This window comes from Trachurus trachurus, assembly GCF_905171665.1.
Source record: "Trachurus trachurus genome assembly, chromosome: 13".
Classification (NCBI taxonomy): domain Eukaryota; kingdom Metazoa; phylum Chordata; class Actinopteri; order Carangiformes; family Carangidae; genus Trachurus; species Trachurus trachurus.
Window position 1 is genome coordinate 18,302,721 of NC_139892.1, and position 22,359 is coordinate 18,325,079.

Sequence of the window (22,359 nt, forward strand, 5' to 3'; positions counted from 1 at the left end):
CACCCACAAGCTGTCGTCACTTTGATACGGAGGAAGTCCAGCTCTAAAACTCTTTGTGACAGGAAAATGTTTGTGTTTTAAAGGGTCAAATTTATACCACAGTATTAGATGTCTTCACGTTACAAGAGAACAAAGCTTCGCCCGTGAAGGAAAACAGACTCTCAGAAATGGTTGTTTAAACTTAAATGTAGAGTATACATACCAAACTGCATCACGCTGTGCACAGTTATTGTGTCATGTTGCTTCTCCCTTTCTCTTGCAGATACTAGACATAACATCAAAGGCTAGGTCGCCCAGAGGTCATCCCAACATGAAGGAGGAAACATGAAGCTTGTCATTGTTACAACAGAATTCATGAAATAATGTTGTGGTTACACGGGATGATTGTTTTGTTTTTTTCCTACTTTATCTCTACACAGAAGGTGAGTCTGGGTTCGTAATGTAGCACCCGTGTTGAGTTGAGTCCTGTCTGGCTTTTCAGCTATCCATGAACTCTGCAAACACATTGGAGCTCCTATACTACAGTACATACTCTCTACATGTGTAGCTTCCACAGATGCTCACATGTAACGTAAAACAACTGCAACTTCTCCTTTATAGCTCTAAGAAAAAAATGAAACTAACAGGTTAGGTTTGGTGGTTGAGATCCAGTAGTGACACTTGTGCATCACAAGAACAATGTAGGAAGTTTATTCCCAACATGCTGCAAATCCTTCCACAAGGTGGGACGATCTGATGGGTGTTGACCAGCAGCTATTTTTATTTTGATTTTATAAAATTATTTGCTTTCTGCTTCTTTTCATTCGATATTTGAGCTTTTGCGTTGTTTTGAGCCCCATGTACCTGCATAATCCAGATATTTCTTCTCTTCCTGCTGATGTACTGTATGTTGAAGCCTCTCAGTCACTGGTGCCTGGCTCTGTGACTTAATCACTTTTGACTATTCTCACAGCGGTGAAACCACAAGGATATTTAGACTTTTCATCCTAAATGGATGGTGAAGCTGACAAGCTGTGTGACTCGTTCTTATTTGACAGGACCGTTGTGTTAATCAGCTCTCACAGCAGTCTCCTCAGAGAAAGGTTTCACAAACATGTGACTGACAGCCTGTTCTTAATCTGAGATCACTGGATTTCCCTCTTGATATTTGACCAAAACTGTGTAATTGCCTCCTTTACTGGAAGTCAGTGGAGACGAGGTGAACGAAGCCAACTCGTTGAGCCGGCGCTGAGACGAAGCCTCTTTTCTGTGGTCGGCTTTCACCCTCAAACCATTTTAAATGTCAAATGTAGAAGATGTTAAATCTTGTGGTCTTGTTGTTTTCTGCCCTTTTCTGCTGCTTCACTTGTTTCAATTGTGGGATCATGATGCACTTGAGATTTAGCTCATAGATTAAGGACAATTACACTGCAGATTTTACCAATATGACTGACATGTGGTGCTGTGAGCTGTCCCCTATCTAAATCAGATCTAATGACTTGTCATCACTGTGGTTACTATGACAACATATTTTTATGTATTAAGTCCAGGATAAAATAAGAATCACCTTGATTTAGACTAATACTTAGGAAGGTTGATCAACATCATCACACCACAGACCCTGCCACTCGTTCATCAAATTATACTTTAATCAATCAGATTTAAGGAAATACTCATGACTTTAGCCCTGGCTCTCTCTCTCTCTGTCTTACATGATCACATTCAAATTTTATTTCTAATTGATAACCTGTTTAAACAGATCATTTTTTTTTTACATCTGAGTGCGATCATTTTCTAAAACGCTCTGATGATTGCACTTTCACTGCTGACTTTTAATGAACATGCGTAGTTAATTACACTGTTTGGACACATGAACTGAGTGATTGATTGAGTGTCTTTCAGAGGAAATGTTTTCTTTATATTCCTCACAGAGCTGGCTTACTATCAGCTCTTCTTGTTTTCCCCAACATCTCGTTGCCAGACCTCACTCCTTGGGCTTGTTACTGTTTGGTGCATCATGGTTTCACATGAGTGAGCAAGCAACTCATCCTAAAGAATAAAAAAGAATAGAATGATTTCTCACTCCTAATTAATAAGAATTAGGTGTGAGAATGAAGTGTATCATCAGGTCAAACTGTTTCTCGCTCCCATGACGAACCATACATGATGACTTAAAACTGCAGACCTGACTCTTTTGACAAGTCATTTATTTAAAAAAAATCAAGGATTTATCCCTGAAAATGTAGAAAAAAGTTTGTTAGTGTCCACAAGATCATATTGTCCTCTTGAACCATCAGATCATCCATTCTGCTACTAGTATCCATGACAATGCAGAGTACAGTTTGTCATTCAATCCGACACATTATGAAAAGTTTAACATGAAACAAAAATATCTTCTATATTTAACAGTTAGTAAAATAAACATTACATGTATGTACAGAATCTGTAAATTGTGTGTTTGAGGCATCTAGGTTGCTGCTTCAGGTGCTGAGGTGGCACAGTGCTAGTCAACTCTTTGTTTATTTAAATTTACCCAACTGTGAGGCACTTTTAAGAAATTTAACGTATCATTTTATGTGTCGCCTGGGATAGCCTGCATATGAATTATGTGGAGAGTCTCTCTTTTAAATCTGTTTGACGTGAGATTTTATCTCTTATGTGTAGTTTCACACAAGTTTAAGCCTGAGTTACAACTTAAATGCCCTGATGTACACATCAACACATTCATACTATATAACATTTCATTTACAAACATTTTACTATTTTTTTGGAAAATATGTTATAAACTTTGCATAAAAATTAAAATAGCAAGGAGTGTGACAAGTCCATGAAACTTTTCACATCTGGTTTTGGAAACAAAATCTTATAATTTCTCCGTCATGTTTTAGTTGTTTCCCTTCCTCACAACACTGACAAATATTAATGACAATTACTATAACAATAATGATTATAATAATAATGGCAAAGCATCCCATCCCCTCATCCCTTTCTGTATGTCTTTTGCCACTCTGTATTGAGAAGCTGCTGATGGATTTTAGGCAGAGTGGTCTTTGAAAGGCAGCAGGCTGGTCAGCGGGGCGAAGGGAGGGGGGTTGAACTGTGAGTGAGGAGTCGATGCCGAAGAAAAGCTCTGTGAGGCCGCTGTCTTTTCTGCTGGGGGGAAATACATGGAGGATCCCTGGAAGAGCAAGACAGGATGGAGAACAGAGGGAAGAAAGAGAAGGAATCAAAGAAAGAAGCTGGCCACAGACTTTTATATGTACTAAACACTGCATTGTGTTCTGAACATGTCACAATAATTTATAGTATTGCACTTTATGTTTGTTAAAAAAAAAGAAGAACAAGGGGAAAACCGAGCCTTTGACCCAACACGCACTTACAAGCTTTTCTTTTTTTACAAGCTTTCACCTACATCTCACTGCTTTTGTTGAACTGCTGATTCAGATCGAAAATGAGCTTTGATTAGTTTCTACTGATGTCAGTTCCAGTAAACAATTGTATACTGAAGCTTATAAAAGCTGGTTACTTGTTCCTGGTGCTTAACACATGCTTTTATTACACAAATCAAAGCTAAAATATCGCAATCAAACATCGAATCAGTTGATCAAAAATGGGTGGTCAAGACTCGTGTTGTTTTTGGGGGTAACGGCGCAAGTTTTTTTTTATATACAGTAGAGCATTGGGTTCAGTGCTAATTTCAGAGGTCAAGACTCTGTATTTCCACAGGCTGCTCAAAGCAGTGTCAAAGTAGTGGCAGTAGAAAATGTTTGGTTATCAACCAAAATGTCTGATAGATCTGAAATCTGATGTCATAGACACATTTAGATACATTTTAGAAATATAAAAAGATAAATTTATTTCCAGGTGAGGTCAAAAGTAATGGATTATACATTGTGGTCCAATGGGAAAACGTTCTCAGACTTTGGGACCTCCACTGTATATGATGCTAGAAGTAGACAACCCATACTTAAATTTTATTGTTACATGTGGTAATGGTGTGAGGCATCCGTCCCAATAACGACATGTTTACGTTCAAGTGACAAGGGCTTTCTGACCTGTGTAATCAACCCTCAACGACCGGACCCAAATGCGTCCGCTGGGACCTGAGTGAAGGTGGAGGGTGGGTGGAGGAGGGAGGTCAGGGAGGCAGAATGTGTCCAGGGCTGAATTTCTTTCCCAGTGTAATATATGTAGCTGCTGCTAACATAAGACATCTGGCGCGAATAGAGCCCACGGCTTGGAAATATAGCTAATTACCAGAAATAAGAAGGAATTTGTGACCTGTGTTACTTCTGTGCTTTTAAACCAACCTGTTTATGGTTTAGGACTGACATGACCGGTACAAATAACTTTGTATAGTCTCTGTCAACATTATCACTGCTACCAGCCGCTGTTTCTCATTGGTCTGAGTGTGGGGACGAGAACTTCTTCAGAGTAAATGAATGTGAATGTTCATAATGTGAGAGCCATTTATATACTGTAGTATGCAAAAGGTTAAAAATCACAATATTATTGTATTGTGATAATATTGTCCTGTGAATATCACCCCTGATAATAATATAATAATAATTTGTATTTTGATAACTTGCAAATGTATTAGTGAATAAATGTTCACATTCCACTCAGAAATCAATAATAATCATGTATCAGTGTAATGCTGTGGCATTTTTCTGTATATCCATGGTTACGTTTCTGCCTTATGCCTAAATGTAAAAAAAAAAAAAAATACAGTACAGCCAAAAAAACAAGGTTCAAGGTGTTTTTAGTTTAGTGTCAGGTGGCCCACAGTGTCAGACTTTAAAACTTCCTGCTTTAAAATAAAGCATGTTTAATGGGTGGATAGAGGGAGGAGAGAGATGAGGTGTTGAGATGTTTTGTTTTTGTTTTTTATGACTCTTAAAACGATTAGTCTCATGGGGAGAAATACATTAGTAGAAAGGCGACTCCATGTTTATAATGGCTGTGTGTGTGTGTACAGTAGACTGTGCACTGACTGGGTGGAGCTGTTGAACTGTGTGTGTGTTGGCGGCCATCAGGAGAGGAGCTGTAGGGGAAGATGCTGAGCTCTCAGAGCACTTGGTCACAGGGCTGCTACTCCTCTGAAACAAAGGAAGAGAAGAATACACACACACACACACACACACACACACACACACACACACACACACACACACACACACACACACACACACACACACACACACACAATGTTATTGTAAGTTATCCAAGTAAGTGCAAAGAAACACAATCTTTTCATGTGCCTCACAAATGAGCATCAGGCCTTTTCAAGCCATGTCAATCAAAACATGTCACTGCCTTGTGTTACATTAACAAATGCCAGGTTATGACAGATGATCTGTACACCTGCAGTCTGCAAGTCACACGCCAATCAGCTGATGCGATCACAGCTTTAGTTCTCCATCTGAGATGCTGAATCTTTTCTGCACATCGTGCTGCTTCCCAGCTGCTTTAACTCAGTTCTTCACTAAAAGAAAATCTCTAGTCTTAGAAAACGCTGAGGACCCAAATGAGAGGAAATGGCCTGGTGTCTTTTCTTTTTTTCAATTACTGTTTGGTGCCATTTGCCACTCTCGATTGACGACCAGTCTGCTCATGTTAGTGATGTGGTTCGTAACTTTCCCCTGCAAAAAGCTTTGATGTCTCTGTGCCTTACTCTTGTGTTGTTGGTCTCCATTTGGGTGGTCTGTCTGCAGCACAGACAAGGTTAAACCCAAAATCTGTTGGCCGCTGTAAAGCCATAAATTTGACAAACTGGCCTTTGTCTTTTTTGTAAATGTAAATATTTGATGTCATGTACATCATGGTAGATCAGTCATAAAATTTTATCTCATGAATGAATGATAATTTGAAGTATTTGCACACCATAGACGTGTAAATATGGGATGTGGAATGTGGAAGCCCAACTGACAGATCAATGATTTAAGGACTGAATTATATTACTAAACTGAAGAACATAAGGAAAAAATCTGAACACCGCATTCCCACAGTGAAGACACAGACAAAATATAAAGAACAGAGAATTATGACAGTCGAGGGAGTCTGCTTCTTCAAATTGTATCACATTGTTTTTTTACCTACAGTAAAGAACATTATTTGTATGACTTGTTTGTATAATGTAAAGATAGAAGTTTTGGTAGTACACAATGAAAGATGATGGCAGGACAGAGGCTGTGTCAGTTGTGATCTGTTTGGTTCTGGGTTTGGGGTTTGTATCGGATTTCCAATGAGCTCCTTGGAGACCACAGACATTGAGTCTCTGTTCTTGGCAAATAAAATTAAATGATTCACTGCTTATCAATCCTCTATTTGCTTCAAACTATTATCATTAGATAGCTGGTATGTATTACCGATTTCCCTAAAACTTTCAAAATTGATGCAATCATTTGACATCAAATCAAAGGGAAACCAAACATTTGTTGACAATGGGGTAGGCTAATCTCCCTTCAGGCTGTAAACCATAGTGATATGATTTCAGCAACAGAAGAAGAAGGAGCCTGATGGGAAAAGGAGAAAAGGAATGTTTCTGATGAACCACAAAGATGCATGGAGGCTTGGCATCCAGAAATGGTCCAGATTAACCCTGACAATACAACCATCAGCGTAAACAGATTTCAGGGGCCTCAGTTGAGAACAACTTTACACCAAATCTCTACTCCTCTGGTGCTGAGAGGAGAAGAAGCCGCAGTAGCAGAGGGAAAACTCAAAGACCCATCATGCATCACATTTACACAATCTGATCTCATGTTGTTTTATTGCCTTGCTCTAAAAAATTTGATGAAAAGATGTAAAATGAACATGATTAGTGGTTCGTCATATTGACTTTAGATTAAACATAATCAATAAAACATGTTGGGACCAACCAAGAGAGGGAGGGTACAAAATAAAACCCCAATTCTTATAACCCTGGTGCATCAGAGCTTTGTTACAACACAACAGCATAGATGTTAACATGTGTTTACCAGTTTAATGACTTTGGCAGTGTGATTTTTCCAGCCCCCTGACTACAGCATGCAACAACTCTTAAACGCTCTCAAATAAATCGGAAAGTTTTGAAGTCGATCCACACAACCTCAGACCATGTCACCATCTGTCCATCTGTGATTTCCCACCAGAACATAATCAATCAAACATGAATATTACAGTTTTTGCCAATTGCCTAAACATGTTTTGCAAGATTTGGCTCATTGTGTCAAAACTCCACACACAAGAAAACACTTGTTGTAAAACACCCCACAGCTCTGTCAATCAAAACCTAACAATCCTTTCTAAAAATGTCATTCCAGCAACAAAATGATACACACATGCACCATTTTGAATCACTTTCAAATCAACAGCAACACACTGATGAACTTTACACAAAACACTTCAGTCTTTGCTATTTTATCACTATTTTCTCAAACAATTCTCTGTGGAGCTCAAAAGTAAAATTTCTACAGTAATCAGCCAACAGGTTTTTTTCACAACAGAGTTTTTTCCCCCTTTTCTTTTTTAACAAGTAAATAAAGAAATTGTACAACCAATACAGTAAGAAAGACAGAATACTGTAGTAACAGTGTCAGTTGTGATTACAATACAAAACAATTACAGTACATTTGTTTTACTGTAGAGAACAAAAATGATTCCTAAAATGGAACTACTATGTAATACTGTAATTTTGTTTAGGTTATGGATGGTTATGGATCCTTCTACGTGGATCTGGCCACAAGACCTCATTCACATCACAGACAATTTCAGATGGTTCCTGGCTAAAACAGGGCAAATATCACCCAATCCAACCATGAACTGACCACAACTGAATATCCCTGCATTCCTCTTACATTGCAGAAGAAGCATGTGGGCATTTGGTTGGCGATCTTAAATCTTCCAGCACCAAGCTGAGAAAAATTATTCAATTGGGTTCAGAAATAGGGAGTAAGGGGGCAAGTATACTGTAACATTATAACACTGTGAAATAATCTGGGTGTTCGAACCAGTCTCGGACCGAACAGCCCAATGGAAACTACATTATCCCAGATGACAACAAACTGCTCAGGTCCGTCCTGTACAACTACATGATGCAGTTCTTCCACAACTACCTGGGTCTCACTGCCCCCATGTTTGTGAAAAACAAATTTGAGTTGACAAAAATGTCTTACCTGAGCTCTATTTGTAGTGCTAAAGGTCAGACTGACTGGTGTTGAGTTTTCTCTGTTAGTGTTTTCAGGTGTGTGCAGAAGTATTTCCAATTACCAAATGTATTTTATATTTTAAATACATGTGTCTTCCCAATGATAACAGGTATTTCATTTTTGAGTGAAGTGTCTAATGTAGGAAACTGTGTGTAATGTTCTGCAACAACTATGTTGAAGAATTGCAAACAAAGTGCAAAGCAGAAAATGTGTTTAAGTATCACAATGTGTTTCAGCTTTACAAGAAGTTTTGGTTTTGAAGCTTTGGTCTAAGCATTCACTTTTTGGGGTGTAAGCAGTTGGCAAAAACTGTATTACACACGCACATTGCAACACTTCTTTCATCAATTTTCTTCCATCGACTATCTGTGTTTATCGTTCAGAAATTAAGCTGACAGGAAAATAACTGGAGTCCTGATACAAGAGGGAAAACCAAGGTGTACGACCACCAGAAAGGCTTCAGTGCTCCTTGGCACTGTTTCCACACACCTCTGAACTCCACTAGAAGGATCAACATCACTTTAACTAAAGATAATCCCTCAGTGACCCCTTGTGCCCGATACACATCAGCCTGTTCTTGAAGTGTCGACCATGCTATGTCACAGTAATAAGTAATAATGACATCCTGACATCTACTGTAAAGTTATTTCCCATTTTATGTAATGTGTAGGGACTACAGATTAAATTAGCTGGGAGCTAAATCTGGTGCAACCATCTTTTCATTTTTTTCCCTTTAAATGATTAATGTAATTGCACATTGTCCCTTATTAAACTAATAAACTAAACTAAACTAACTAAACTTCAGAGCTGTACACAATATACACAATAATAGTTTTGTTGTAACTATCTCTGAGATCTTTATAATGAACTCCAGGCCTCTCCTGATCTCACTCTTTCATCTGTCGCTTCAATCTACTTCTCATCAGCTGATGATGGTGGGATGATTCTGGACCCCATGACCCACAATCCCACTGGTTTCTCATCAATTTCTCCTTGTGCACCCCAAACAATAAGCAAAAGTGGTTTGAGGTCAGGATTGTTAAGGCCTAACCCCGCGGTGGGGTGCTATCAGTTTTCTTTGTCGTGACAGCCGTTGTGTCCTGCATGTCTTTTTTGTGGTGAAGCTGGCTCAATGCAACATGCCATGGACCTTTTGGCAGCCATTTTATTTTGAACTGCAACTCAACTCATCATACATGATTCCACCTTCTTCGCCTCGCACGGAGTTCAATTACACTAAGCTGCAAAATAGTTAGAGCAAAAAGCATCCAAGATGTTTGAAAGAGGGCGGAGGGTGAACATTTTTTTGTTGGTAAAGGGCCAAGAGTTTTCTCAAAAACAAAATAATCAGCAGGATTGGTTAAGTCTGCAGGATATGCTGCATGACAGTGTTAGATCCTGGTAATAGATGATAAATCTCCATCTGAAGGGTCCAAATCCTCAGTACTGATCCAATAGTATTCCTGAAGATTTGCTTAAGCTGGTGGTGAGGAAACTTGCCTAGCTTCTCACTGTCTTCATCCAGACGTCTACTCTACTAAAATTTAAAGCAGAAGAAAGTGGAATGTTTGTGTTAATATAAGTCTTAAATAGTTATAACTTCCGACAGCAATCACTTATATAGAGTGTTTGGTCCGAAACACGGGTCTGTCTGGCAGTCACTCTGCTCTGCTGTAAGCCGAGGAGAAAACTTTCCTTGTATCCTACAACCTTTATCCAATGAGGAGAGAGAACGGCATAAAGGGGCGGTCCTCTCTGTGTGTGCAGCCAAGGGATGCGCGTGAATGTGGTGATGTAGGGACAAGGGCGGGGAGTCGGGGACTGCTAACTCCATCGGCTGACAAGAAGTTAGCCAAAACAACCGGGTCGCTTACTTCTGCTTTAATTTGCTTATTATGCTTTTGCTCATGTTGTCCTGGAGGTCTTCTGCCAGCTTGTGGTAAAATATCAAGAAATGTACCTTTAAATCCACTTTGAAATGGTCTGGATTTTTATGAAGATGTGTGTGTGTGTGTGTGTGTGACTTACCACGTCCTTCATGCTGCCAAGCACCGCTGTAGTCAGCATCCCCAGGAAGAGGGCCACCAGGTTCAGGCCAGTGAGGATCCAGATCAAGATATAAAGAGTGAAAACTTCCTCGCAGCTTTGTACTCCAACAAACTCATAGTAGTTGTTGAGGTAGCCTCCACTGCAGAACAAAAACCAAAACTAATTTTAATACAGATAATGACATGGTGTCATTTCTGATGATGCAGTGTCTCACTTGGCACAGTCGTAAAGGTCGCAGCAGTAGCAGGTTCCACTTCGTACTGTCATGGCACAAGACTCCTTCAGATTCCAACATGACACCTGAAAAAAAAAACACAAATTCAAAATGTTTGTCTAAGAGAAAATTGGACACTAGTTTGGCCATAATTCATTATTTCAGATAGATAACCTGTCTGCATTAGTCTAGGCTGTTTATCTCCCTTGTATCAATCACACAGCTTCACTCACAGAGGTGTAGAAATTCTCGTAGACGTAGCTGGCGCCACTGCTGTAATACTGGCATCTCCCTGCTCTCAGTGGACGGACATCCTGGCAGAACAGATGGAGAAATATCACCAACACGACCTCAATCAATTTTACTAGATATAAATACAGTTTAAAACAAAACAAGCTAGAGTGACATTTACTAGACAAGATACTGACAAAAACACAATAAAAGGGAGTAAACAAATCATGAGTTTGAAAGGAAAACTCTTGGAGTCCACTCAGATGTTGTTCATGTCTCAGTCGATTCCTTGTGCCACATGAGATCTTAACAAAGTGATTAGTCAGTGCAATAATTAAGAGACAACTTCAAACATACTAATAGTGACCTGAGTATAGTAGTTTACCCTCCAAGCACACACGCAAAGTATGAGTTCAAAATGGCAGTGTTATTCCCTTACTGAATTTTATTGTGCCAACCAGCAGCATTTCCTCCTCCTGTGATGTTTCTCTGAAAAATGGCACAATAAATATCAGGGAGGAAGCCTAAAACCATCCTGGAGCTTTTTGTGCTTTCAACTAAATGTTGCATTTTCAGCCCTGAATCAGTGACATCTAGACAAAACAAACATTAGGGTGTCAATGTAACATCCTGCCATCCAGTTACTCATGTTACTGTTTGGTACAAAAAATGCAAACACAGAGATCTTCAAAACTAAACTGACAGGCCTTTATAGTATTTGATCTTTACAGTATTTTGATCGCATGTTGTTTACTCCATACAATAAACCACTGTAAAACAGAGGCAGGGTTTTCTGGCACAGTGAACTGGACCTGTTGCCAAAAAAAACACACAACTAAAAACTCATAATTTCCCAAGAGTCAAGATCAAAAAGATGAAATGCATCTGACTGCATGTTGAAGTTGTAAAAGTACTAAGGAGATCAAAAATATGAATGAAGCATTGGTGATCTTATACAACTTGATTTAATCTAAACTTCGCTAAAAAGTCATTGTTTCTGCACTCATTTATAGGCCCCTAACTCTGAACTTATCAGAGACCAGGATAAAATATATAAAATGGCTTCAGTTTGAAAGGTTGAATATTCAGTAGTCTATATAAAGTCATGTGACACTGTCCAGAAAATGGACGGCGGCATACACATATTGATTTGTCGACCACGCCTCGAGAAACCAAAGTGAAGAAGTAGGTCAAGTGAATAATGTGGTGCTAATTTTAAACACAGGTATGTTAGAGTTGTAACATTAGTATATAAGACAATATTAATATAGTGTGAGTCTTTTCCTCAGGTTTCATCAGTTACCTGAGGGTCTTTTCTAAAGTACTGTACATAGGTGCATTACATATATAGAATAGAGAGAGGCCTATTGGAAATAATGTTTATCTGTTCCTCTTTTTGAGCCGTCTTCTCAGTGCAAGTAGCTCCAAATTAAACTTACTGTGCTTTGCTTTTTTAACCTGTTGAATGTTCTTTAAGGGGGGCAGCTCACAGCGATGTCCATCATATTCACTAAATGTCTCTGACTTCTCAGTTATTGTAGGATATCATACCAGGGATCTGAACATATTCTGCCAACTTCTTCAAGGTCTCCAACACTGAAGAACCTTGTTGTCTCTCTTTGTCCTGAAGACCAAAGAAAAAGTATTTTTCTTCTCACATAAAGCTTTCACAACTGCTAATTCATGAGGTCAAAAAAGGCAAAAGCAAGCTGGCAGCTGTAACAATTATAGGGTTTTAACATGTGGGAACTCTTTCCATGGGTTATATTGTGTAAATATTGCCAGCAGAGCGATGTTGGCACACTCTGTGGGTGAAGAGGCAGTCCAGGTGGATCACAGTCAGACAGCACAGTCGTTTATTTTTGCTTCACATTCTGTTGTTATTGCTTTGTTTCATCTCCCAAATGCAATCATCTTCTGTGTTACAGCGTACGTATGCAGGCACAGGTAGCTCACCATGTTTAAGACAATACAGACGCCATCAATCACCAGGCACAGAAAAGAGGTGATGATCCCAAAGCTGAGGAATACGATTGCAGACGTCAGCTAGAGGGGGAACAAAGACAAAGACAAAAGAGTTTAAAATGTTATGGAAGACTTATGACACATTTGTTTTTCCCAATGTAGCAACCCACAGGTTAAATGTGCTTAGCCTACTAATGGTTAGAAACTGAAAGTCTAAGTCAAGTCTCTATAGCTCTGATCTTGGTCTCAGAACAGAAACATGATTATCCTCGCTTGCTGCTTAAACAGTATCGCTTTATAATCATAATATACCTCATTGTGAAGTAAGCTGCATTTCTTGTGTCTCTGAGTCTCAAAGCTAAAATTCCTCACAGACATTATCACTCCTTCATTTCTGCTCTTCATTAATCACAAACTCATTTGAACATATTCCAGAAAACACTCAGATAAAGTGAATACGGATAATCCATTTCCACTATCAATCATAATTCTACAATAAACTTGTTACCCTATCAGAAAATGGCTCTCATCATAGCACAACCAGCTCCATCCAAAACCTCCAGTAACAGGAGACACCAAATTTTAAGATAAGATAAGCATGTTGTGCTGTTTTTGTGCAGGGTGTGTCTGAAATGTCAGGGTTCATTTCACACCTGTTTCTGTTTGCTTCTTTGTCAGCAAGCTGATGCAACACACAAAAAAAACGAAACTGCTTTGAGCCAAACTTGTTGGTGGGATGGGATATGATCCAGGGAAGAACCTATTAGATTTTAGTGCAGATGTAGTTAAAATGTGAATCCAGGATTTTATTTATTTATTTATCACTTTCTTTAACACTCTGAGAGTTTCTCAAGAATTCATGTTTGAGCCTTGTAACGATATACTTTGTACAAATTGGTGCAGATCCAGATAATAATTTGGATCTCTTGGAATGCATACTGAATTTGCATTAAACACAGAATTGTTATTTTTACATTCATGAGTAGCAATGAACCAGGATTCAGTTCAACACAGAGTTGGAATTTATACAAAAACAATATAGTTATATCTGCCACAGCAAGTGTAGAGCTGTATGAAATGCAAAGCTGGTGTCATAACACAACAGGTTAAACACCATACAGCTGTAAGACTATAAATTAATAAAATAAAGTGGGATTATTTGGTCTTGGTGAATCAATGAAGGCCTGAGCTTTACGGAGTGAGAGACACATGGTCACTGTGTGGAGACCTGACTTTGGCAGATCTTTTCTGTTTAACTGTGTTACCTTCAATCTGACTCAGTGTTGTAAATCAGTTAACAATGAAACTTCTGATGATGCCGAATTTATAGACTAACCCTAACCCTAACCAAACACAGACAGACATTAACTAACACATTAGACATTTGCTACACATATAAAAAAAGCACGGAACGTGTAGTATTTGATCAAGAATTGACATCTGATATGCTGATCTAATTCAAGAAGCTAATTAACTTTTGAGCATTTCACTACAACAACATTTTATAATAATGCAATTACAGCAACCCAAAGCAATTATCTACTTAAGCAGCAATATACCGTACAAAGTACAAAAATTACCACATTTTCTGTCCTCATAATCTTAACAGGTTTCATAGGACGCCAATGCACGTAATTATAGCACTGCACCAATTTAACACCAGCACCAGTTTACAGACTTAAAATGTCCGACTTCAAGAAGTCAAAGCAGCAGTGTACAGGATGAAAATCTGAAAAAAGTGAACATCCATCTTTCCCAGCCAATCCCAGCTGACAGAGGGTGAAGGCGGAGAACAATAAACACTACAAAGTTCAGGAATTGAACCCAAAAGATTCTTGCTGCAGTACTAACCACTGTGTCATAACATAACGATACCCAGTACATTCAGATGCCATACAATGGATACCAAGGTGTTAGATTCTCTTGGATTGGCTTGTGGAATAAGCTGTCACTTATTTGCATCTGAGAATCATGTATCAATAACAAATCAAAAGTTTCTGGCCTGACATACTCTGGGGTCCTAGGCCCATATCTGGGCTAATTGCTGAGAGCCAGGCAGACTTCCTGTGTGTGCATCAGGATTGCTTGACACGTGGGAACGGCATCGAGTCATGCTGTACCATATGTGGGCCAGACAGAACTGAGATTTTAATATTTCGTTTTGATGATATAATAAGATTAAGTGAGGTTGCTGCCCCTCCAAGCCATGGCACAGGCTCAACTGTGAATCATCTCACATGAGCAGGACTTTTACATCTGGAACAATCAGCACCCAAATCCAAATGTTCCCACTTTGCATCTCTATTTCAAATCTGCCTCTTGTGTTTGTCCTCTTACTCCTGCAGAAATATATTATGTACATTTCTCAAGTGAAGGCTGAGATGAGACATGAGATAAGATTTGAGGAAAGGATAAACAAGGGAATAGAAGCCTACACATCTACACAATTTAATAAGGCCCTAGTGTCGTAGCGGGAGGTCACAAGATGTCTGCCGTGTGTTGCAGCACTGCTCACTGTACTAACACACTGTATCTCTCTGCCAAAGTAAACTCTCCCCTGGTGGGTCAGGGATGGGTGTGCAAAGAGAAAACATAAGAGTGTACTGTGGTTGTAGTGTGTTAAGATGAAGAATTACAGGAGGAGGAGGAGGAAGAGGAGATTATACCAACTGCTTGCGGTTTTCCTCCAGGACGAGCCCCAGAAGTCCTAGGAAAGACCCGAGAGTCAGCTGCCGGGAACAGAAAGATGGGAGTTTTATGGTTCATTTTTATTTCAAACTGTTACACCTTGTTATGGTTTGGGGTTTTTATCCAAGGTAGAAAAAAAATCTGAAAAATGACGACTGACATGCCATAACCAGCACTTAACAGTTAAGTGGAAATTGCTCATGCGGTGCAACTTTAAAAACACACAGCGTGTTTTATATCACATGCTTTTGTAGATGCTAATAAAGATTTTTTTTTTTTTTTTTTTTTAAATCTTGTATGATTCAGGGACACCATGGGTCAAGTCTCGCCACACATTCATCCAAAAATTGATTTTGCCGGATGTAGTTCAGGGATTTGGCAGCACTGTCAGAAACGTTATGTTCCTCCAGTCTGGAAATCACAGAACTTAGCTGCCAGCTGAGTGCTGGTCAAACCGCTGCAGGAAGTGCTCACGCTGACAACTGACTGAATTGTCAATCAACAGCTTCACAGCCCACCTAAAACCGTGTCCGTCTCTGGGACCACAACGAGAGAATCCAAACTGTTGGCTGGTGCTGCGAGACTTTAGGATTGCAGCTTTGATTTCATAATGGATATCACATGCTGTAGGATGGTTTTGATGTGTTTCAAAACTTCCAGCTGATTTCCTGGTAGCTGGAAACTTATATCTCTGAATGTTTTCCTTTCTACCTTATAAATCTGTCATCTCTCTGTCTGAATAAATTGTGACAGCGTACTACCAGGAGACAAATAAAAAGACAAACTTACAATAACTCCAGAGGTGTAGCCGGTCACGTTGAGGCTCTCTGTGCGGGTGGTTGTGTAGATTCCCAGCACCACCAGCAGCAGAGACAGGGTGAGCATGCCCAGCACCAGCCCCAGAGCCCTCCTGACCCTCGCCATCATCTCTGGACAGGAAACCCACAGTCATGCTATAGGCTATGGCACGGTGCAGGATAAATGAAACACAACAAACTAGACTGCATTCTTGCCAGTTTTAAGTCTCTTGGCAGGCGTCTATCTGCATATCTCAAGATTAACAAAACAACCTTTATTTGATTTGATGTATTTTCACTCAACTTAATTTAGTCAGTCTAAACACAATATGATCCAAACCACATACCCCCATGCTTACCCAGTTCAAATATCATGTTTACAACTAAATGAAAGAGGGGAAATTGATTCCATAATATTCACTGTAAGTGTAACAAGAAACTCACAAAGCTTTACGTTATCACACATTAACCCTTAATGCCCAGGCTATTGAATTACAACAAGTTACAGAACAGCACATATTATACTAATTGTTGCGGAGAACAGCAAACTGCTGTATTCGTTACACAGAAGGCAGCTACTGGCAAAAATGAAAACATATTCTTCTGGTTTTGAGTTGGAAATGAGCAAAACAGCATCTGTCAAAACCAGTCTTTTCTTTCTCCTCTTCTTCAATTTCTTATATTGAGGCTGCACAAATCAATCAGTAACGGATATGATCACTCCTCCAGAGTCATTTGTTTAGATATTTGTCTCCAAGTCAAAACTGAAATCCTCTCACAAAACCACTACTGATTGTTTTTACTGTTTGTCTTAAAATATATCGTTTTGTAGGCCTACATCTTTTAATCTTCTCAACATCAACACATTTAATATAAAACCATCTGTTAAACTAAAAATATATCTCATTAGATGTGGTTACATTGAAAACTTTTACTCATTACTAGCTACTGCTTTACCACAGTGGGATTTATTCTGATTAAGTGACCCTAACCCTAAAACTCATAGGTAGCTATGGATTATTAGGACAAGTAAATAGAAACAATGAATACAGTACAGACATTGCAGTGATACTGTAGGCCTAATGAGTAACAGTAACTCAAACAAGTAAATGCCATTACTAGTAGATTGGTAGTGAATAGTATCACTAAAAACCATGTGTCTAATCCTCTGGGTTTTCAATTTCTGATGAAAAAAAAGTCTTGTAGAGTTCAGTTAAACCTGCTGCTGAAATGATGCATTGACAATGACTTCACAATGAGGGGGTATAGGTACAAAGATTCAGTCAATATGAAATATTATCAACAGGCTGAATGTCATCAGATCTCGAGCAGCCATATTATAATGTAATTTCACTGTATTTAACCCGTGCAGCATCATCACCATATCCGCTCACGGTAATAAGTTACCTGTTGCTCGGCTCTTTGGCGCTGGTTTGTCCGATGCTCTCTGGATCAGTGCAGTCATGATAGATCCACTTCCTCGAAATAAACGTTTTCCTCCCTGAGAGAGTGTCTGATTCACGGTCCGCTACAGTTTTTCCACTACAGGTTCACAAGCCTCTCCTCTATCTCCTCTCAAAGCTACTTGAAGCCCCGCAGCGATCACACCTACTGAGTGGATGGAGGTCTAAATTGGAGCGGAGCTGTGATGACGCTCCGGCCTCTGCTGCGTTCAAGGACGGTGGGGAACGTGGATGTCAACAGTTGTCAAAGCACTCCTGACAAGTTACAGGATACAGACTGGCCTGTTTCTCTATGCTACAGCTTTCTTTGCTCCCACGTGTGCTGTTCAGTGATTAAATTAAATTCACAAAAACTTTAGCTTTTGACTGAGGAGAACACACACACACGACTCTATGCAGCAGAAATATTTCAAGTGATGCAGTGCTTTGTGGTAGGCTACATGCTGCCAAACGTCAGTTCAACTAACACAAACCAGGGGGACCAAAGTAAATATTTTGGGCCCCTGGAGTCTGCACGGTTTGCTCAGTGGGTGATCAAATCCACGTCTGTGTGAACTGAAAACTTTCTTTTGTGACATTGGAGAAAGCCTGGAAGAGGGGGTTTCAGTGTAATGTAGGCTACTTGGGACAGGGTTAAGTAGCCTATGACTTACTTACCGTTTTGCAGCCATGGTTGTTTGGGCAGTCTTTAATAACTCAGTCAAACAGGTGAAGAAGACATTAAGAAAAATCCAATTTACTGTAGAATAACAATATCCAGATCAAATATCCAGAGAATCACAATAGGGAATTGTTTTTTTGTTTTTTTAATATCATAAATGTAACTCTTCAATCTTCACTCTCCTTTGCTTAAAATGTTTTTGCTGAACCATCATAATCATGTAGCCAGCTCTGGGAAGGAAATAAATTTAATCTTTATACATTAGTGAAAATCTATTGGAGAGATTTCTCCGTGACCACCCAATCGTCACAGCAATCACTCAAATCCCAATAGCCAAGAAAATCCATGTATGCATAGCTGAGGAAATGTATTATGCAATTTATCATTTTTATGGAGCAGACAGATAAGTTGATATATTGAAGTAAGAGGAGCCAGCTCTACTTAAAACCTGGTTCCAGGCGTCCGAACCACCGCCTACTGCGCCTAGGCTATATCTCACACTCTGTCTCCAGTGGTTTAATGGAGTGGAAACGCCATGACCCTTCGTCATCAGGCCAAGCTGGAAATCCACAAATGATTGAATATTTCACCAAACACTCTCTGCTGTATTAAAATGTAGGCTAATTCAAGAGGAAAAGGAGATGGAAATCTTTGAAGCCAGCATTTCCTCCTTTCATCCCCATGTAAATCTGTTAAATATAATCATCTTCTACATCTAGTTTCTCTCTGTTTGGAAGAAATGATGCTCCACAAACAAATCTTTCTGAAGGAACATTTCCTCAGGAGAGTGGAGCACTATTTTTCATCTTGGGTCTGCACTGCAGAGACACTTTGGGAGGGCTGCACACTGATTGGTTAATTGATTAAAAATCCAACATTTGTTGCAGTTCAAGGTCAGGACTAGTTGTTGTGTATCATTTGAACTTCATTCAGATTGTTAAGATAAGATAAGATAATACTTTATTGTCAGATCACTCTGAAATTTGTCTTGCGTCCCATGACGTCCAAGTTTCACACAAATAATAACAAAATACAAAAACACACATTTACAAAAAGCATAAATGTTACCCTCAAAGGTCACATTTAAAGAGAAACACAAACTACCTCCTAACTCCATTCACAACATAAATCCAACATTACAATGTGTCTTCTGTGTTCTGTGGCATTATGACCTTACAGATAACTGGGTGTAAAGAAACTAGCATCCTATACAATAAGCTCTATAAATAATTTTATGACAGCACACTCCCATCTTATCTGAGGAATTCCCAAGGAAAATAAAAAGATGTTGCTTTGTGTGGTCTGACTGTATGAGAGCATAGTGCAACCGAGTGCAACATAGCCTACAAGAAGACCTCACTGTCATCTCACAGGCTGTAACAAGGTTGTGTCAATAATAACGTGTTCCTTAACATTTATCCTAACATTCAACACAATTTATGTAGCCTAAACAAACTGAAAAAACAAATCAGTGTCTAATTGAACCATTGAAGCAAATTACAACTTTTAGGACTTTTTGGATTTCTACTGACATTTACAACATAGGCAGCCTTCATACACATATTTTATTACATTTTATACTGTGGCCTACTGTGTTATGTTAAGCCAACAAAAAAGAAGTTCATAGGGTGATAAACAAAAACAAAAAAAAGTTATATGACAGTTGAAGTCTTTTTTTACAGTCTATGGTTGAAGTTTTACATTTTATTTTACTTTAGGCTACAGGCAGGAAAACAGCGCCCTCTCCTGTTGTCATGGAGACAGAACAGTTGTTAGCATTAGCACTCGATAGCATTATTACTGCACAGTTTTCGTCCATTTTGTTTAGCTTAGCCAGCCCGGCTAACGTTACCTTGCGTACCGAGAGTACTCGCAGTCAGAGATGGATGACGGTGACGAGCCGAGTCTCGTCCTCTCTCACAACACTTCCTCGGGCTCTAAGTCGGGCGGGGACAAGATGTTTTCCCTAAAGAAGTGGAATGCCGTGGCGATGTGGAGCTGGGACGTTGAATGTGACACCTGTGCCATCTGTCGGGTCCAGGTGATGGGTGAGTGTCAGATTTAAAAGGCTAACTTAGCTTAGCTTAGCTTATGTTAGCATAGCATAGCTGGGATAACCGGCTAATAAAGCTAGCGCCGCTTATATGCGCTGACACCGCTGACATATCAGCGCAACGACATTGAAACGTGTTTTTTTCTTGTTTTTTGCAGACGCCTGTCTTCGATGCCAGGCTGAAAACAAACAGGAGGACTGTGTTGGTAAGTCAGACACTGCAAGAAGCCGCAGCTCATCCCAACTAACAGCGGCTGGGCTGCCTGAGCTGTCAGCCTACACACCATAACATTACTACACCGTACACACCAAGCCCTCTGTAATCATCTGTAACTAGCTATTTCATTTCAGACAACTCGTACGTAAAGATTGCAGAGGTTTTATGTGTCGTTGTGTGTTATCTTCTTTATCAAACACCAGCGGTCGGAAAGATGCAAAAATGCATTTAGTTGCATTTAGTCAAACACTGTCTTCAGTTCAATCTGAGGTAATTTAACGTTACTTCTCTCATTTTGAACTACTCTATGCCTGCTGTCCATTTCAGTTCAGAGGTGAATGTTTACTCTGATATACTGTAGGCCTACCGATATGTCCAAACGTCCAAACGTCTCTTCAATGGATCATCATACCTTGTTACCAGTTACTCTGCAGAATCAATTGAATAATGCAAGATACAACCAACCGTGGTGTCATATTATAATGATTAGACTTAATTGATAGCCAGTGCCAGAATTCACAAGCAAATCAGCAGCTATTAAGTCGTTATATTGAACAACCTTTGATATGTTAAAATCATGTAAAAATTCAGTTGTTGGTGTCATATTGATGCCATGGATAAACATTGTGTGTGAAATTGAGGATAACAGCGAGTAAATAGCCTACATCAATGATTATATTTCAGTAATATAACATAAATTGTGCAACTCCACTTAACTTGGATATATTTGATTCTATTTATTTACATTAACTTAAGTGTAATATTGAATGCAGATAGCTCTTGGTCAAAATAATGTTTGATAATAATATGCAGAATAAAAGGTCAATCTGTTAAATGTTAAATTACTGTTCTGCTCCTAATGAACCTGTTGCTCACGTGTTCATTAAGTGACTCATCACTCTCTCTCTCTTGCTTTCTCCTTCTGTTTTTCAGTTGTATGGGGCGAGTGCAACCACTCCTTCCATAACTGCTGCATGTCCCTCTGGGTGAAGCAGAACAACCGCTGTCCCCTTTGCCAGCAGGACTGGGTGGTGCAGAGAATCGGCAAATAATCTTCTCCATGCCGGAGGTCTGACTCTCAGACAGCACCTGTATGCACCACAAAGGTGGTGATGGACTTGGCAGTGATCACTGCAACATCCTGCGCAGAGCCACTGACACCAACAACTGTCCTCCTACTTATGATTGCATGTTCCTGTCACCCCGCTGTCAAAGGAAGACGATGGACAAAATTAAATCAGCGCAGACTCATTGGTTGATGTGGCCAGAGTGATCAAGAGTCATGAAGAGACGGCTGAAACTTGTTGCAGTGTTGGGTCACGTTAGCATTACGTTATTGTCTGTGGTGATGTTTGGCACATCTAGAATATGTGACTGTCTTTTTAAAAATAAAGACTTGTGAATAGCTATAGATATATATGTATTATTTCATCTAATAGTTTCAATATGACTGAAGTGAGATTATGATTTCAACAACACAAAGGTCTTTGTTTATTGTTTATACTCTTACTATAACATATCAAAAATGTTTCTTTGTTATACAGATTACCAAGATGCAATTAGTACTGGCAGCACAGACGCCATTAAGGTTTAGTACAATGTTTTCTATCCACATTTTAAGCCAAGCTTACATAGTGTATGAGACGGTGCATACTTAGTTTGCAGCTCTGCTGACGGTTCACAGCATGAAGTCAGCTCTTGCTAACCACCACACCTTTAGCACTTGTTTCACATGTAAGGTTAGACTGGCCTTGTGCCAGTTCTTAGCTTAACTTTCCTGTTGATACTGACCTGATCACATCCCATCATTAACTCCAGTGTTTTAATCAGGCAAACTTAATGTGATCAATGTG

At 39.4% G+C, this 22,359-nt stretch overlaps 2 protein-coding genes across 2 annotated transcripts; one reads left to right on the forward strand and one right to left on the reverse strand.

Moving 5' to 3' along the window:
• Positions 1-3,013: 3,013 nt before the first annotated feature.
• Positions 3,014-16,239, reverse strand: LOC310996243 (transmembrane protein 255B; the record flags this gene model as incomplete). Its single annotated transcript, XM_083985624.1, has 8 exons — positions 3,014-3,157; positions 4,974-5,078; positions 10,197-10,356; positions 10,432-10,517; positions 10,665-10,745; positions 12,619-12,708; positions 15,294-15,356; positions 16,105-16,239. 8 exons carry the CDS (start codon positions 16,237-16,239, stop codon positions 3,014-3,016), a joined length of 864 nt encoding a protein of 287 aa, XP_083841750.1.
• A 3,808-nt stretch (positions 16,240-20,047) lies between these two features.
• Positions 20,048-21,913, forward strand: rnf7 (ring finger protein 7). The gene is made up of 3 exons (XM_083984403.1): positions 20,048-20,284; positions 20,448-20,495; positions 21,440-21,913. Exons 1-3 carry the CDS (start codon positions 20,119-20,121, stop codon positions 21,556-21,558), a joined length of 333 nt encoding a protein of 110 aa, XP_083840529.1. The 5' UTR covers positions 20,048-20,118; the 3' UTR covers positions 21,559-21,913.
• Positions 21,914-22,359: the final 446 nt, after the last annotated feature.

Coding starts and splice junctions, on each gene's coding strand:
- rnf7 (XM_083984403.1), top strand. CDS start 20,119: ATGGATGACGGTGACGAGCCGAGTCTCGTCCTCTCTCACAACACTTCC. Junction 20,285..20,447: donor CTGTCGGGTCCAGGTGATGG/GTGAGTGTCAGA, acceptor TGTTTTTTGCAG/ACGCCTGTCTTCGATGCCAG. Junction 20,496..21,439: donor CAAACAGGAGGACTGTGTTG/GTAAGTCAGACA, acceptor TCTGTTTTTCAG/TTGTATGGGGCGAGTGCAAC.